The sequence below is a fragment of the Vigna umbellata genome, chromosome 2, assembly GCF_029865625.1.
Source record: "Vigna umbellata cultivar VRB3 chromosome 2, Vumbellata_1.0, whole genome shotgun sequence".
Classification (NCBI taxonomy): Eukaryota; Viridiplantae; Streptophyta; class Magnoliopsida; order Fabales; family Fabaceae; genus Vigna; species Vigna umbellata.
The window spans coordinates 5,107,521-5,126,084 of NC_142166.1; the positions used below are offsets into that span (position 1 = coordinate 5,107,521).

General features: G+C 28.1%; 1 protein-coding gene across 1 annotated transcript; it reads left to right on the top strand.

The window, feature by feature from the left end:
• Positions 1-11,758: 11,758 nt before the first annotated feature.
• LOC124843629 (uncharacterized) lies at positions 11,759-12,330 on the top strand. The gene has a single exon (XM_047320427.2). It carries the CDS (start codon positions 11,922-11,924, stop codon positions 12,123-12,125), a length of 204 nt encoding a protein of 67 aa, XP_047176383.1. The 5' UTR covers positions 11,759-11,921; the 3' UTR covers positions 12,126-12,330.
• The last annotated feature ends 6,234 nt before the right edge of the window (positions 12,331-18,564 follow it).

Genomic DNA, 18,564 nt, shown 5'->3' on the forward strand with positions numbered 1-18,564 from the left:
TTATAAAGATCATATTGTTAACTCAAATAAAAAAAAGATAACAAATGGTCACATGTTCAACATTTGATTTAATAGACTTTAAAGCTATACCATTACATTTTAAAGTCATGGGACAAAAATAGACTTACAACTAAATAAGTTCATTTTGGTCTAACATTGACTTACTACTTTCACATGTAGTTTACTAATAGCAAATAGATATCAAAATTCTTTTAGTGTAATATAAGTTGTTTAATTCATCAGTTTTAAATTTTTTTTCCTATGGCTTGAATCAACTCTATATTCTCGGGAATTTTCATTGTAGCTGATGTATTTTATATTTAGGTTTAACTCACCTTAGCATTATCAGAAGGTTCCGGATACAGTAATATAACATTCTCACCACACTAATTCAAACAGTTAATAAAATTATAAATCAAATATAATTTAAGATTAATTGAAGTACCGAGAAGATTATTGACTATGATTTAAGTAGTTCTGTAACATTCTAAAAATACAGTCATAAACCATATAATTGAATAAATTACATTTAATAATATAGCATATCAGTTTTAAACTATACAAGAACGTACGGTCTCGGCCGAACAGCCTTGCCAAAAGAGTTACTATATATATATATATAAACAATACATAAGTACGAGTCTGACCGAACGGTTTACAAAAGCCAAAATACCGAACGTCAAAGGAGGTGAAAGACCCCCCATTACAAAAACTACTCTACTGACCGAACGTCCTACGGTTCGGTCTTAACTTCAACTTCTACCAATTTTTCTTCTTCCAGCGTATCTTCCAGCAGCGCGTCTCCTTCTGCTCACATCCACACGGATGATCATTGCAACGACAAGACGGACGTACAAAACAAGACACAACAGAGAATACAGGGTAAGCTTATGTAATTTAATTCATGCATAACATACCTTTCACAAAATCAAACAACCAAGATAATTCATAGTTCGTTCATACAAAGCCTACAATACTAGACTGACTGTCTGGACTGTATGAAATCTGTGTAGCTACAGGCGTTCGTGCACCCGGGTGATGTAGTAACTGAGATGCCCTCAACAGCTGCCACCCGAGGTTAGCCCTATTTGTCCAAAGTACCCCTAAGGACTAGGACCTCCTGTCGTTCCCACACATGACCTACTCTCTTCTACGTGAAGACGAGTACTCACGGAACTTTAGGATGAACAGCCAGCTTAGCATGCCCACAGTCATACTTTACAAATTTCAATATTCAAGCATGAGTCGTTCCTTCCCGGAACGCTCGTCCAAAAACCACAACCTTTCCATATCTCATTTTCTTCATCTTTCTTTAATAATCATCTCACTTAACCATTTCACACAAAAACCCGTTCGGAGACAATTTACCGAACGTTCAACCCTGACTCAGAACGAGCCTAAACAATTTGGAGCGAGACCGAGAGGCCTCCAATTCCAGAATGAATTTAGACCAAGAGATTTACTATCGGTTTGAGAAAGAAACGAAGTAAAATCTAATATCACTACCAATGAATAGAACGAACGTAACTTGCAAAATGAGTCAATTAGATGAATTGACTCTCAAGAGCTTTAACCGAACATCTAAAAAGAAAATCATGCTCAGCACTAAAGCTCCAGGCCGAAGCCAATAGACACAGAAACTCCAAGAGATTCAAAGAATAATACGTAGAGGAATTCCTATGAATAAACCGAGCGTTTATGAGGACTTAGATTATTTAGATTTAGTCTTAAGAAATACGGATGTCAGTTAAAGACTGAACACTATAGGGAGTGAGCCTTAGTGGTTTGAACAAACGCTAGTATTAGAAATTTTTTTTTAAGGAGATAGAACGAGTGCCTGATGTAAGACCAAACACTTTATTAGGACAAACACTTGGTATAAGACCAGGTGTTACTAAATTATAGAAAAGAGGTTTGATAATTACGCTAAGATAATATTGAGGTTGTATTTAAGAATAACTAAAATATACAATTTCATATATATATATATATATATATATATATATATATATATATACTTAAATTTATACCAGGATATCAAGACAGAACTATGCTTGGCCGAACGCTCAAGCACAGTATTTCGAAGTGTAGACGCTCGTCCTCAACTAGTATTCTTCCCAAATGAAAGAATCCACTACAAATCCAAATTCACTAGAAAATCGATCGGTCAAGGACCGTTCAGTAACGTACGTACACTTTCTTAGGGGAATTTCTTACCAGAATCATTATTATTCAAATTCAGTTCTTAACATATAGTTTCCCAACTTTATACATTCATAAAATAATAAATTTTTCATATCTCATACCATCCAAACATAGAAATTTCATACATTTCATGCATCATAACATAGCACAATAATTTTTCATATCCAATCAAATCAACGAACGTTCATGCAACACATAATCATATAAATTAAATTAATAAGCTTCCCTTACCTCTAGCGTGAACGAGCGTACAAGATATAGGATGCGGTTTGTCTGACTAGAATTCTTCTACCCTCAACGTTCAATCAACCCTTCAAACCAAAACAAACGACAGACAAACTGGTTCAAAAGGATACTATGAACTCATGCAAACAGGAGTTGGATTGCATGTGCCAGGGAACGAACGACTAAAGGAGAAAAGACTTACCAGATCAGAACTCGAAACTGTTCGGTTCAGAATGAAGCTTAGGACGCCGGGAGTGCTCCTACGGTTCCTGAACGGTGATCGGAAAAGGGAAATGATGAGTTTTGGTAGAGAGAAGGGAGAACTTTTAGAGAGAACGAGGAGAAATGAAAGATCAGAGTTTTGGAGAAGATGAGTGCATGCAGAGAGTGTGACGCGGTTTTTCAGAAAATCAATTTTGTTTAAAACGAACGTCCGCTCGTCTGCTGACACCTGCATTCCACTATCTGATTTTCGAATCCTCGTTGTTTGACACCTGGCGTCCGTTCAGAGGGTTTTGGGTGTGTTTTAATGATTCTAACAGGAGGGGTCTTGGTGAAAGGTATGACAAGTTCAAACAACAACATAAAATAAATTTTGAAACATATGATTTAATTGAATATAAATTTAAAGTTGTTTCCTAACAATCTAACATTTTTCAATTTAAAGAGGCTAAAAAAATCAAATATATAACTAAATATAAAAGTAACTTGCCTTAGTTGATCTGAAAATATATTGCTAATATCACAATATTACTAATATTTTTTTTCTGCACCGAGTTTAGATTATGTTTGATGACATGATGATTTATTCAATAGTGATTGGAAGATTGGTTAGGAAAAAAGAAATATTAATATTTGTTAAAGATGATTTTCAAACTCAAAATATCAAAGTATGGTAGAAATTATGAATTAGATGCATATTAACTGAAAAGGCAGGATGCAAAAGAATATACAGCCATCAAAGTCATATTGAAATATTGAAATAGTAAAATAGTGATATGTTATAAAAATTTAATATGATGTGATATGGTTGAGTTTATAGTCAAAAATAAATTTGAATTAAACATAAAAAATTATATATATGATTCCCGAATGGCTTTTACTCTTAATTTTATACGTGTATAAATGTCAATGTTTCAAATATGATACTCCTATGGTAATTGTGGTTTCGATCTCAAAAAATATTATTAAAATCGATTTAAAACTTACAATAGTTATGGTTATTTTTCATAAACTCTTTATACCAAATATACTGCATTTCGACTATTTAAGTTATGAAGTTGTTTTAATGACTAAAATTATTCAATATATATATATATATATATATATATATATATATATATATATATTTAAGTTGTATAATCTAAAATTTCATATCAAAATATATTGTTATTTTTACATATTTTTCATTATTTGACCAGAAAAAAGTTGTATGTTGTGATGTGTATTTTAAAACTAATTAAAACTATTATATTTAAAAAAAATAAGATAATATCTAAAATGAATGTTCTCGTATATTTTAAACTCAATAGTGATACTTAATTATGAAATTCAATTCATATTTTCTACACTTATTATTTTAAGTTTGTAAAATTACGGCATGAGAACAATAAAGGGAGACACACAATTGTAAAGGATATAAGAGAGAGTAAAAACTAAAATATTGTAACTGTAACTTCATCTCCATAATGTAAAGATGAAAATATATTATAAATAATTTAAAATATGCAAAAATATAAATGTATAAATAAACTAAGAAGACTACCATATTAGTATTTCAAATATTACGTTAAACGTAACATTATTGTTTCTTTCCCATTTAGTTATATGTAATAAAATTATAAATACTCATGGTTTGATATATATATATATATATATATATATATATATATATATATATATATATATATATATATATATATATATATATAAAGTGAAATTATAAAAAAATATAATCTATTTTAAATTGGTCAGTATTTACATTTTAAAATTATTAATAAGTAAGTATTATACCATGAAAATTATAAACTTTATTTGAAAGATAAGATTTTTTATTATTTAGCCTTAGCTTGTTACAATGTATAAAATGACTCTGTCGGCAATCACTATATAACCAAATACGACTTTTTTTTTCTGAAAAATGTTAGTGTTAGTGGTTAATGTATCTAGACACAAAATTTATCTCATGATTTCTTAATGTATCTGCACTTGAAGTTGTTTAAGGAAATCAACGATGATGGATTTGCTCTCTTGAAACTTCATTTTATGATTACACGTAGGATTATTAAAGTTATTAATATGTTAAACAATCTACTAATGAAAGTGTATGTTTTAATTTGATGTTTATAATTTCAACGCATTGGAATTTGTGTGAAGTAAAATATAATATATTTAACATAAAAAATGTAGATGAAATGTTTTTATTATATTTAATAATCACACTTCGTTTAAAAGATAAAATTAAACATAGTTTAAAAACTAAATTATGAAAAAATTACAGTTTTTAAAACAAATCATACATTAAATATATTAAATATATGATAATTAATCTTAGCAATATGATTTGATAAACTTAAATTAGAAAGTAAAAAAAAATATAAGTATTTAAACTGAGTTAAAAAAATAATATAAAAAAAAGTTGTCGGGCATTGGTTTGATATGAAAGCAGCAAGTTGAAATTTAAACGCGCGGAGAGTGTTTTGAATTCGCCTTTGTGCCATACTAACATGACTAAAGGAAAGAACGAAGCAACTAGTTATGTCCAGTTTCACTTATAGATAGAAAAACGTGATAAACATGATGCATTTACACATGCATAGATTTGGGATATTTCTAGGTATGTATCCTAATACTTTATGTCATTGCATTGACACACTTCATTGTATTTAAAACCAGTTAAGATGTCATAATGATTAAAAATTAAATAAATTTATAATACATAAATGTTGTAAACTTTATTTTATGAATTAATTTTTAAGATTAAATTAGACTTATTTTAGATGTTATAATTATTTTATTTTTTCTTAATACTGTTTGATCGAGCTATTTATTAATATTTGTATCTTGGTATTTAGAATTTTGAATAAAAAGTAGTATTATAATTTCTTGACTTATAATTTTTTTCATCTTGGATTTTTTATTACATTGAAAGCCAATAAAAAAAAAAGGCTCTGTCTTTATTAGATAATAGTGACATGAGAGTAAAATAAAAATAAGAGATAAAGAAGGTGACAGAGGTGATGAATAATTGAACAGTGAAAAGATAATGTGAAAGAGATCAAAAGTCACACATACGACAGTAACCACGCCGCATACGACATTAACCACGCGGATCCCACTGTATCACAGAAGTCTCCAATTGGTATTTTTCTTACCTTTTTTTCCTCATTATTTTGATAAATTTGTATTGTTTTTTATAATAAAAATACATATTTTTTTCTATAAAATTATAATTATTTGCTCTTCTATTATCACACTAATTTTTCTCTTTGTTTTAATCACATTTATTTAGAAATATTCTTTCTCTCTTGCCTTTGTAATTCCTACTATTTGTTTGCCTAGCTGGAACCATCTTCATTGCTGGTCTCACCCGACAAAACAATACAGCACAATTTTTTTTCTTCGAAAATAGTCAATTTTGGTTTTCTGAAAGTGTAAAGCATGTTGAAACCAATCCCTGTTGTTTTAATGATAAGTGGATTTTTAATAATAATAGCTTCAATATTTTCATGGTTTTAACTTTTACTTATTCTTAAAGGAATATTTCTGAAATGATATAGATATTGAACTTTAAGTAAATTATTAGCTATACATATTGAAAACACATTTTATCATTTTTTTTAAACTTCGTATCAAATGAAAAAATTTACATTTTAGGTAATAAACAAATATTTTACGATAAATGTTTCCCATAGAAAGTAATAATAAATATAAAATGTTAAAAAATTAAAGAAAAAAAGGAATCTTAACTAAGAAAGAAGGAATAGAAAATCCATAAAATACATTACAAGATAAGTTATTTATAATGATAACTTTGATTATGGGAGCACGTTTTTTTTTTCATAAATGGTGTTTTACAAATATTTTTACTTTATAAAATGTCTATAATGTCTTATTTATAAAACAGATCGAGATGGACATTGATATACTTCTCCAATATTTCATCCGAAAATAGTAATAATAGATTTTTAAAATAAAACTAAATAAAATTACAAAAAGATATAAAATAGAATGTAATTAAGTTTTATTTTTAATTTAATTTAACATAATAAAATATATATTAAATTTTAATTTTAATTAAATTTATCTTAATAAAATACACATTAAATCTTTTTTTAATTAAATTTAACCTAATAATATGTAACATCCCAAAATATAGTAATCACCATAAATTAGAATTAATTACGATTAACAGTAATCAATGCAGTCTTTACAATTAACAGCATTCAAAAGACGAACGGTTAAAGGTACAACGTTTTCAATATACAGCTCAAAAATAGCGAACGCTCATAACGAACGGTTTTACAAAATACCAAACCGAACGTTCACAATTAATACAGAAATACTAATACATTAACACCTAATGAGCGCTCTAAGGCTCGGCTTTAACTTCTACTTCCACCAGATTAGCGTCATCCAAATTTTCTTCTTCCAGCATTTCTTCAAGGGACGTACCACCATCTGCTCACATCCACACGGATGATCATTGCAAGACAGGACGAACGTACATGGACAATTGACAACACAAGGAAAACGAAAGGGTAAGCTTATAATATTTAATTCATACATTCAACATACACACTCAACATTTCAATGCACACGCACAACATCAAATTTAACATAATATAACATAGTAATTTATATGTATATTAGACGACCGTCCGGACTGTATGAACCGTGTAGCTACAGGCGTCCTTGCACCCGAGTGATGTAGTAACTGGGATACACTCAACCGCTGCCACTCGAGGTTAGCTCTATCCAAAGTACCCCTAAGGAATAGAACCTCCTGCCATTCCCACACATGACTACTCCCTTCTACGTGAAGATGAGTATCACGGAATATCAGGATGGACCAAGCCAACATTAGCTATCCACCGTCATACTTTACCAATTCAATATTCAACATATATGAGACGTTCCTCCCTGGAACGCTCGTCCAAAATCCATAATCATAGATTCACTCAATATAGTGTTCGCACTGTAATTTGTTATGATTTATCATCATTTTCATCTTTAACTTTAAGAGCACAAGAGGACGAACGTTCAGTCCTTTGAAGAATTAGGACGAACGTCCAAATAAATTACTGGATAGACGGACGTGACTCTCCGTTTGATCAGTTAAATGAACTAACTCTATTGAAGGTATAATGATACTTAGAAAAATTTTTTATAACATAGATCTTGGACCAGGTTCAATATATCAAGGATGGTCAATAACACTTAGAATTTCCTTTGTAAAATTTTGTACATACAGAACTGATGCCAGTATTTGAACAAACGTAAGAGGATGAACATTGTAATATTTGGACGAACGCTATTTACATTTAATAAATCAAAGATAAGGACGAGCGTTCGGCTTAAGACCGAACACTTCATTAATGCGAACGCTCGGTAAATGACCGAGCACCAATCATGACGAACGCTTGGTATAAGACCGAGCGTTATTTAGGACGAACGCTTCGGTATGAGACCGAGCGCTATTTAGGACGAACGCTTCGGTATAAGACCGAGCGCTATATAGAACGAACGCTTCGGTATGGGACCGAACGCTATATAGAACGAACGCTTCGGTATGAGACCGAGCGCTATATAGAACGAACGTTCGGTATAAGACCGAACGTTACATATTTTAAAGTTCAAGGTTTTTATATACAGCTGAGCTGAACGAACGCTCAGACATTCAAAAGGGGTCGCTCGTTCTCGAGCAGAGTTCTTTCCAAATGAAAGAATTCCATTCTAAGTTATTTTAAGGAAAACCGAACGGTCTAAGACCGTACGGTGACGAGCGTCATTTATCAAAGGGAATGATTTAAGTTTCAGATTTCTCAACCTTAACAAATTTCCAGATTTCAACATTTTAACTTATACTTTATACTTCATATGATTCTCAAATTTATGAACTTTATAACTTTCACTTCCAAATTAATTCACATTCAACATTCATCACATTAATAACTCATACATTACAATATTCATCCATCATTCATACGTATCAACTAACATGCAAAACAAACCAGAAATCATATCCGATATCAGTGAACGTTCATAACAGCTCAAACATCATACTTTTCATACATGCAACTCAGATCATACAACAGGCAGGTATAAATTAAACATATAAGCTTCCCTTACCTGGACAGCAGTGTACGTTTAACAGTATAACTTGAATCTGCCCAACTATGACTTTCTACCCTCCAAATCTCTTTCTTACGCTCCTTAACTAAGTCCAACCAAAGAAAACTCAGAAAACTCAGTTTATATCCTTGCATGCAAATGAAACAGGGTTCGTAGTAACTCCAGAACTAGGGTATGGTTTGGAAACTTACCGGTTACAGAATCAAAATGGATTCGGATCAAAATGAAGCTCACTGGTCCGTGAACGTTCCTACGGTCTCTGAAAATTGATCGGAGTTGAAAGGAATGAGTAATAGTAGAGAGAAGATGAAAGTTCTTAGAGAGAAGTTGGAGAAGATGAAGGGTTTGGGTGCTGAGGAAGAAGATGAGTGGTGCAGGTGAGAGAGAGAGTTTTCAAAAATTCTGGTTTTGTTATACTCACGTTCGTTCGAACGAACGTCTCCCAAGCTGACACCTGCACACCAAACTCTGAATTGGAAGCTTCTCCCGCGACAGGTGGCATGTGTGCATGCAGTGTTTAGTGCGTTTTTAATGTTTCAGAGAAATGATGGGCGCGGCTTTCCGTGTATGTCAGAGAGGGATGTGATCAGATTAGGGAGTGGGTTTTAATGGCTGAGAAATGATGTGGCGTGCATAAGTGGTGAGGTGTCAGAATTATCTTTGCTAATTATCCAGGGTCTCACATAATATAAATTTGTATTTTTTATTTTTTTTATAAGTAATGAATACTCATAAATAAAAATAGTATAATAATTATACCTGACCGATTTATAAACTGATATCAAATTAATCTTTACCTATCTACAAATACCTGCATACTTGGGTAATTTCATCATCCTTAGAAGTAACAAATCAAAGGTTAGTTTTTTCTAAAATCTATCAGTAGTGTCCAACTACAAAGACAGTACATCTGAGACTATCCATGCAACCAGTTTTCTTTAAATTTTCATATTTTTATAGTTACAACTATTAATGACCAAATATCTCACTCATTCTTATTTATGTGTCTAAAATTTTCATGCACACAAATCACACCTATTTCATAATCTTTTATGATTTAAAATTTCACAACTCAAATGAATTATTAAAAACATCACAGACCACGTTTACACAAGGCTCATTAGTTCTCATTCTCATTATTTATTTCCAAAATTTGCATAATAACCTCTTTTTTTTCCTTTCAAATTTTACTCATAAAATCATAACAAATTCACAAAATTACATCAAAATACTCAACTTTCCACATTTGTTATCTCATTAATCAAATCACTCATACCCACGTCAGAACCCTCCTTACAACACAAAACTATACAGATTTAATTTTTGCAACAAAATATTCAACCGTATTATAACTTTTGCAATTCACTCAAATAAAAAAAAAATCAAGAATTTTTTTTAAATAATTATCTCCCCTTAAAGAGTTTACCAAAATTATCTTTGAACACCGCTAACACCACACTACTTTTAACCTATACACACAACAAAGTCCCTAATGATGATGAGTTTACAATTCCATGACCACCATGGAAAATGGAGCATTTAGAAAAAAAAAGGCATATACCCGAAAAGTTTGCATGCATTAAAGAGTAGAATGATTTTTAGAAAAAGGACATACTAGACTCACATAAATTGACAAAAATAAATTGTAAAACTTGTCACAACGATTACTTCAATATTTGAAAAGAATAAAGAGTATTATATTCCATAATAAGCATAGAAGAAGAAAAGGGAATTCTTAATCAACAATTTGGTTACGAGGATTTTGTCTCCTCATGTTCTGTATTTGTGAAGAGAATATTCTCATAGTTTTTAACTTAAATAATAAAATAAGAATAGAATATCATTTTTTTTTAGATTTACATATATGTGGGTTCTCACATATACTAATAAAATCATGATATATATAATTAAAGTACGTTAGATTATAACAAATAGTTAATATTATTTAATTAAGAGCTTTCATAAATTATGGATTTGGAAGCATCTTACTCGCAAAATTAAAAGTTATTTAAGTCATATTTACATTTTAAAACACCATCGAATCTAATATGAGATCGATATGAATTGTTGTCAAATCGTATTAATTTTCAACAAGTTTAGGACTTGTATGAATTTATAACAAAGTCATTCATAATATAAAAAATACATTTTGTTTTGGACAAGGCAACGTCATCATTCTTATTCATAAATATATTGATACAGTGTTTATTTTTATTAGCAATAATAATAATAAAATAAAAGAACGAGGTATTAAAGATGTTTGTAAAATGTTAGTACGTAGCATATATAAATATCTAGGCTTTGTAAAATTACTCTTACAACAATAAAATTATTCCCGCATAATGAATACTATATCGTGATGCAATTTATGATTTTTCAAACTTTGAACATTATAAATTGTTATCTAAATACAAAGATAATATCGTAAAGTTCATCGGATGTTTGTTACAGTAGATCTCCCACTTACAAAAATTACTTTCTACCACTTCCAACTATAGTTTTTAGAAAATTGTTTCGTACATTATATTATATAACTTCTTTTAGTTCAGTACAACTTCTTTTAGATCACACCCAAATTGTTATCTTCAAGATATCTTTCTTATAAGAATATTGATAATCTTATTATTAAGAAATTAATATGGAATTGCAATAGACATTTTTCTATTTTCTAACATAAAATTAGAATTATACATGTTCTTAATTTAGCCATACCTTGACTTAATATTATATTAATTTTTTTAAAATAAAAAAAAATATTTCTAATTAATAAGTGATATAAACATATTTATGCAAATAATGTATCAAAACAAAGAATTTAATGAATAAAAAAGGAAACAGTATCTCAGTAAAGAAACATGAAAATGTGATGCAAAAGGGGAAACGAAGAAGAGAAGGAAGTAAAAGTAGGAAAATAAAAATGAAATTTTGTAGCAGTGAGGAATATTCTTTGTAGCCAACAACCAGGAGGATGTATAAATATGCGAAGATAGACCTGTTATTGACCCCAATGTTTCTTCCTTTCACAATCTAAACTTGTTCAAGCTTCATCTTCTCAACCTACCCTTCAAAAAAGTTCTGCGACAGAGACAAAGGGAGAGAGAAAGAGAAAGGTCGGATCGAAACCTCGCAGGAGAAGAATGTGGCACATGTTCGTGTTGGACGAGGAACAGAAGGAACTGGGTCGGCGACAGGCCCCAGGATCATGCCCTTATTGTGATGGCAAGGTTGAAGCCATGGATGTCGAGATCCAGTGGAAATTTTGCTTCTTGCCCATGTGCTTCAAGATCAAGAGGAAGTTCTTCTGCACTTCATGTGCCAGACGTTTAGAATTGTTCTTTTAAACCCTTGTCATTATTATTACTATTATTATGATTATCATCATCATTTTATATATATAACCCTCTAGCTAGATTTTGGCCATGGAGAGAAAAACATACACTCTCTCTCTTTCTTCACCTTTTTTATATCACAAGCTTCTGTTTTCCCTTGTTGAATTCTGAGATTTTGACCAAAGGTTTTCATGTAAATGGATTGATTTATGTTTAATTGTGTACCCTTTTCTCCTTCTTCTTGTAAACTGATCTCGATCCTGTCGAGCAATTCATTTTCTGTTTTCTTCCATGCTTTCCCATCACTTTGAAGATGGAAGTGTTTTTCTCAGTTTATATTGATCTTGTTGAAACAGTGATTTCTGGTAACTGAATAATTGTTCGATGGGTAGTTTTCTTTTGGGAGGAGACACTGATTAAAATTTGTTAATATCTTGATGAGTTTAGTTTGAAGCAGAAAACATCCATGTTTGGCTATAAATTGAAACACACTTTTTTGTTTTCTCAGCTTTAGGATTTGATTTGATGGCTCAACAGCTATTGGTCCCAATTAAACTTTTATTTATTTTAATTGCCGTTGCTAATTTTAATATAATAAAATAAAATAAAATAACGTTTTGAAAATAGACTAAAACCGTAAAATGATATTGAATCATGATTGAATATTTTTAGCAGTCATTTCCATTGGTCCATCATGTCTGCTGCTTCTCATCTGAGAGAGCATCTTCTGTCATGGATGAGACGCGATTGACGCCAATTCATTAGGGTTATTACAATAATTAACGACGGCAGAAAAACGTAAATAAAGTTTTTAATTTAGCAATAATATAATATAATTTAGACTAATTATGAAATCTTATGTTTCTAATGACGAATATTTCCTTTTTTATTTGAGTGAATCATATACCTACGCAGTGTAGGATTATTATTAATGATAAAATGAAATTTCAAAATACTTATTCAAACGTACACTCAAGTGTAAATTCTAATTAAACCGAAAGAAGTCTACATTGATTAATATAAATGCATTCCACGTATTCATAAAAAAAATTATGTTAAATCATGTAATTGTATTTTATCATTTATGGAAATCTTAAATTGACTTTTTTAATACGTTTTAATTTAGTTTTTTATTTTAAAAAGTTTAATGGCATCAAGTTATTTTCGTTAATATTATATTAAGAATAATGAAGAAGTGACAATTATAGTTTTTGTTAATTTTTTTAAAAATGAAAATTTATTACATGACGTTACCATATTTAATATTAATTATGTGATGTGATAATACCGATGGTACGAATTACTGTGACATTATTTTAGTTTTAACCTGATTTTTTACTTTTATTTTTTTTAAATTTAATTTTAATTTCTTTTAAAATTAAATAATTTTGTTCATTTTCAAATTAAAATTAAAGTAAATTTTTATATAAATAATTTATAAATACTTTTACTAAAATTTATATTTTTATTAAATATTTTTAACAAAACTAAATTTATTTATATTTATATTTTACATTAAAATTTATTTAAATTTGTTTTTAAATTTTAAATTTATTTGTTTAAAATTATTTTAAAATTTTACATTTAAATTTATAAAATTATTACTTTTAAACTAAACATTTTTATATAAATTATTAAAATTTACACATTTCTTAAGTATACAATTATTTAAAAGAATTGAAATATTTGATAAATTTACTTTATTTTATGAAATACAATTGATAAACAAGTTTTAGTTAAAATTAATTTTGAATTTTTTTCTATTAACATTACTTTTCATTAACAATTTTAAATCAATTTTAAATGAAATTTAATTAAAATTAAAATTTAAATAAATTTAGTATCATTAAAAATATTTAATAAAATTATCAATTTTAATAAAAAAATTTATATAATATTTATATGAAAAATAAATTTGATTCAATTTAAAAAAAAATGAAATTGTTTAAGTTTATGAAAATTAGAATTAAAGTGACTCAAGATAAATATAGCGTTTCACTTTTACATAACATGATCTCAGTTTGACCCCCTTATATTTTTATTTTAAAAAATAATTTTAAAAATTAAAAAAAAACGTGAACTATAACAATAATAACTTTATTGCATGAAAATTTTCTAAATAAAAATGAAATTAAAACGAATAAAAAAAATCAATTCAAATTTTTTTTAAACAATAAGAACCAATAACATAATTTAACCAAACATCTATTTTCATCACAATTTTGTCTTACATTTATATTGGGATTGTTTTGATTAATCGAAACTCTAAAAGGTTTTGGGTTAGTGAGATTATTGATATTAAATTATATATTATCTTATTGGCGGAGCATATAAAGTTTCATATTTTATCTTCTGTGGATAATGTTTTATTTATGTATGGTTAACGTCGACTTCATAGGAACTTGTCATGATAACTTGTTAAATGTTTTGGAACTTGTCATGGATTTCATAGGAAAAAAAAGGTAATGTTAATTTGATCTTTGCAATTAAAACCAATGTAATACTACAAAATACCATTACTTCATAAAATGTAAAAATAAAAATACTTTTAGTTAATATTAGGACTAATTTAAATCTTTTATAAGTGAGTATTTTTAGTTAATTCCTCGTTAATTTTTTTTGGTCAATTGATTACTCAAATTTTGTTAAATTATGGGGTGGTTATTTGTTCCATCATTTTTCTTGTCTCCAAATGTATATAAAATGATATCTTTCTTAATATAAGACGAGGAATATTTTGTATTATTTTGAATGAAAATGTGTTGAATAAAAAGGGACCTTCATCTTTACTTACATCAATAGTGATGACAACAAGAATTCTTTAATCAATATAGATAATTACAAAAGACTTTTAAAAAGCATGATAATATAGTTATCCAACATGTTTTCAATTAAAATAATAATAATACTTATAATTTTAGATTAATTATAATATTATTTTATATTAACTATAAAATCTCATATTTTTTAACATGTGGAGACGAGTAAAAAAACATGAGATAATACAAGAGTCACGTCATCCAACTGAAAACGAATTTGAAATGTATGGACTCAATTAAAAAAATATGTTTTAGTGTTTATTAGGCAAATTTTTTTTATAAAAAGTCGGTTAAAAATATTTAGATTTATGAAGAACATAAAACTTAATTAAGGCTAAACCTTGATAGGAATACAAAATTATGCTCTTAAAAGTATTGTCAAATAAATACTATTTGGCAAGGTTGAATGTTTATTCTTTAAAGTTTCGATTTATTTTATTTTATTTTAAATTTTAAATTTCATTTATTATTGTATTTATTATTGTGTTTTTTGTTTATTTATTTAAAATAAACTAAATGATAATGATTTTAATATTGTAAAAGTTTGATTTTTTTTTCGAATGTACTATCATTAAATAGTAACCAATTTAGAGATAATTAGTAATTATATTAACAGCTAAAAATTATTAATATTTAAGTTAGTCTTTATTATAAATAAAAAAATATAATTTTTTTTGTGAATTAGAGTATAAATTGATCTCTAACATTATTTACCAACTATAAAGAAATCAGTATCCAAATTAGTTTATAATTTAAAATTAAAGACTAATTTCAATAAGTAATAATAATAGTAACTAAAACTATGATATATAATATTATACATCAATTTAGATTTAATTTACAAATCAATATTTTTTATTAACTATAAAAACTATTTTATATATCAATAATTTTTAATTTATAAAATGATATCTAAGTTAATAAAAATAGTGACTAATTGTTTTTTATCTAAAATTATTTTTTAATATTTTGTTGTGATGATACTATTTATAGGTTTTATTTTATTTTAAACTGTAATATAAAATATTAATAAATTAAATAACTCCCCAGGTTTAAATTATTTATTTAAATTTTGAAATAATTTATGTTTATATAGAAATAAAAGTTATGCATAGATTATTTAAATTTAAATATGGGTAATAAATAAGTGAAAGGTGTAAATGGCAAGGACTGATTATTCTGTGTTCAACATTTTATTTGCAATGTCAAATAGCAAGAATATGCTTATGTTATTCCATGCGTGTGCTTGTTGTTATAAGGTCAACAAGAAGACCAAAGAAAGTGACATTCAAGAAGACACAAATAACCAAATTTGCCTTTTATTTCTTATCTGTAATAGTAATTTGGGGACCCTTTGGAAGCTCAAGTAGCAGATTTCTTAGTTTCTTCTGTCACAATTTTCATTCATCCATTCAACCATTCAACAATTCAACACGCACGTGTGCCAACTTTATAATTTTTTTAATTATTTATTTTATTGATAAAAGTTTCAATCAAATCTTTTATTTTTAAAAATAAAATTCTTTAAAAATATTACCAAGTTTCGCAATTTTAAAAATGCAATAATATAACCCTTTTCTATGCGGAGATTAATTGATGGACTAAATTTTATAATTTCTCTATTGATTTTTTAAAATCTAAAACTTTATCAAACTTCATTACAGTCTATATATGATTAATTTTTACTAAGTCACTTTTGGTTCTAAGTAATTCATCTGCTTCAACTATAACATCCACAAATAATTTTTGCTACGTGTTTCTTCAAGCTCCACCAAAAACACAGTTATTATAGGTATGAGTATGGTTCATTGACTAACCATACGTTTTTAAGATAGATTTGTACAACATAATAAATTCAATACAACATGCTTTTTAAAGAAAGAGCACATAAATTCAAACTGTAGTCTTCTGTAATAAAATGGTTGCACATTTGTATACTTTACAACTTTACTTCGTTTTCTTGAGCATTAATTATCTCTTCATGCGTCCAAGAGAGTCTGCTAAGAGTATTTTCTTAAATAAGGGTTTTCAAAAAAGTGGAACCAAGCAATAGATAATTGAAAAAACTCAAATTCTAAACTGTAAAATTACAAGAATGAAAAACAATTAATTTACATGTATTCGTTAATAAAAATACTAAATTTTTAATTATCATAAATATAAGCTTTACTCATTATAATATTGAATTGGGATTATTTATTATGTTGGTTTAAATCTACTAAATTTTAAAAATATATAATATAAATTGAAAATGACAAAACATATTAAAAAATTAGATAATTGTGAGGTGTTTTAGATAATATTTTCACTTTTTGTTTTTTGTTTTTTTAAATTGCATAGTTTGTAATAAAAGCGACTATATTATTATCGTCGGACAGCTTCTTCCCGTGCAGGTGTTATCTGACTATGGATTCGATTCATCCTTGCAAACTGTGACAACAATAAACTTTCAAAACTAAACTCATGTTATATATAGGGAAAAGGTAAAACCCTAAAAAATTGATTTCAATATTTACCTACTATTAGTCATAATTTATTAAAAATTATTCAATGCTATGCTTCCTTAACAACATAAAAAATTAACTTGGTAATTACACATTTTTTTTTGGTTATGAATATTAATTGAATTCGGTAGTTTAATAATATCATCAATTTTATTATTTAAGTATTAAACTTAAACCAAATAATCAATAATCGGTCAAAAACATTTAGTAATAACTAATTTAGCTAGTGAGAGTTTAAAACTATTTACTATTTTGAATTACCTTAAGATTTTATTGAATTGAGAAGGTCTAAACTTTTTTCAATACTCGATAATTGAACAAGAAATCATGCTTAAGAAAGTACAGAAACTCAAAATATATTGAGTTAACAAAACGTTTAACAACTAAAAACCCTAAGCCATGGATCATTCCGTGGAAGAATCGATGTCACGAACGCAACGGGAGAAAACCAACAAATCATATGGTGTTTGAGCTCTTTGTTTGTCGCCACCATCTGATATTATTGACTCACCAATCATCCTTTTGCTCACTGTTTCACCCTTTGATCCGTTTTCTTCTTTGTTACTATTCTTTGATCCTCTTTTCATCTCTTCTTCCTTCTCCATCTCCTCTTTTTTCTCCTTATGTGCCTCCATAACCTTACTATGTCTGTGTATGTTGGGTTGGGAAAAGACAATCTGTGACTACGCATGTCAAATCTTTGAACTTCACCACCACAATTTATGGGCACGACTTCACAATGTGACAAACAACGTAATTATCTTTTAGGTTGTTAAAGGATCATTTGTGGTTACACTTGTCGTGTCTTTGAGCAGGAACTACTACGTGTCCTTCTATGGTAGCATCTCACACATGACAGGACCTCAATCATACGAATCGGAAATTATCAGAATCAGGAATTCATGCCGAAGCATGTGACAACCAAACCATTATGTTAATCTTCTTAATGTTGCTGCATCCCTGCAAAACCTCCGTTATACGTTAACTTGCTGAACAAATTCATATCCAATCTCCATCTGTTTGCTCTTCTTAGAAGGGTGTGGATTTTAAACAGTATAGTTGGAATTCATATATATATAAAAGTTAAAATTAAAGGATATAAGTGAGTATAAATAGTATGAATCATTT

Bases quoted from the DNA above. Each gene is read 5' to 3' on its own strand.
- LOC124843629 (XM_047320427.2), top strand. From the start codon at position 11,922: ATGTGGCACATGTTCGTGTTGGACGAGGAACAGAAGGAACTGGGTCGG.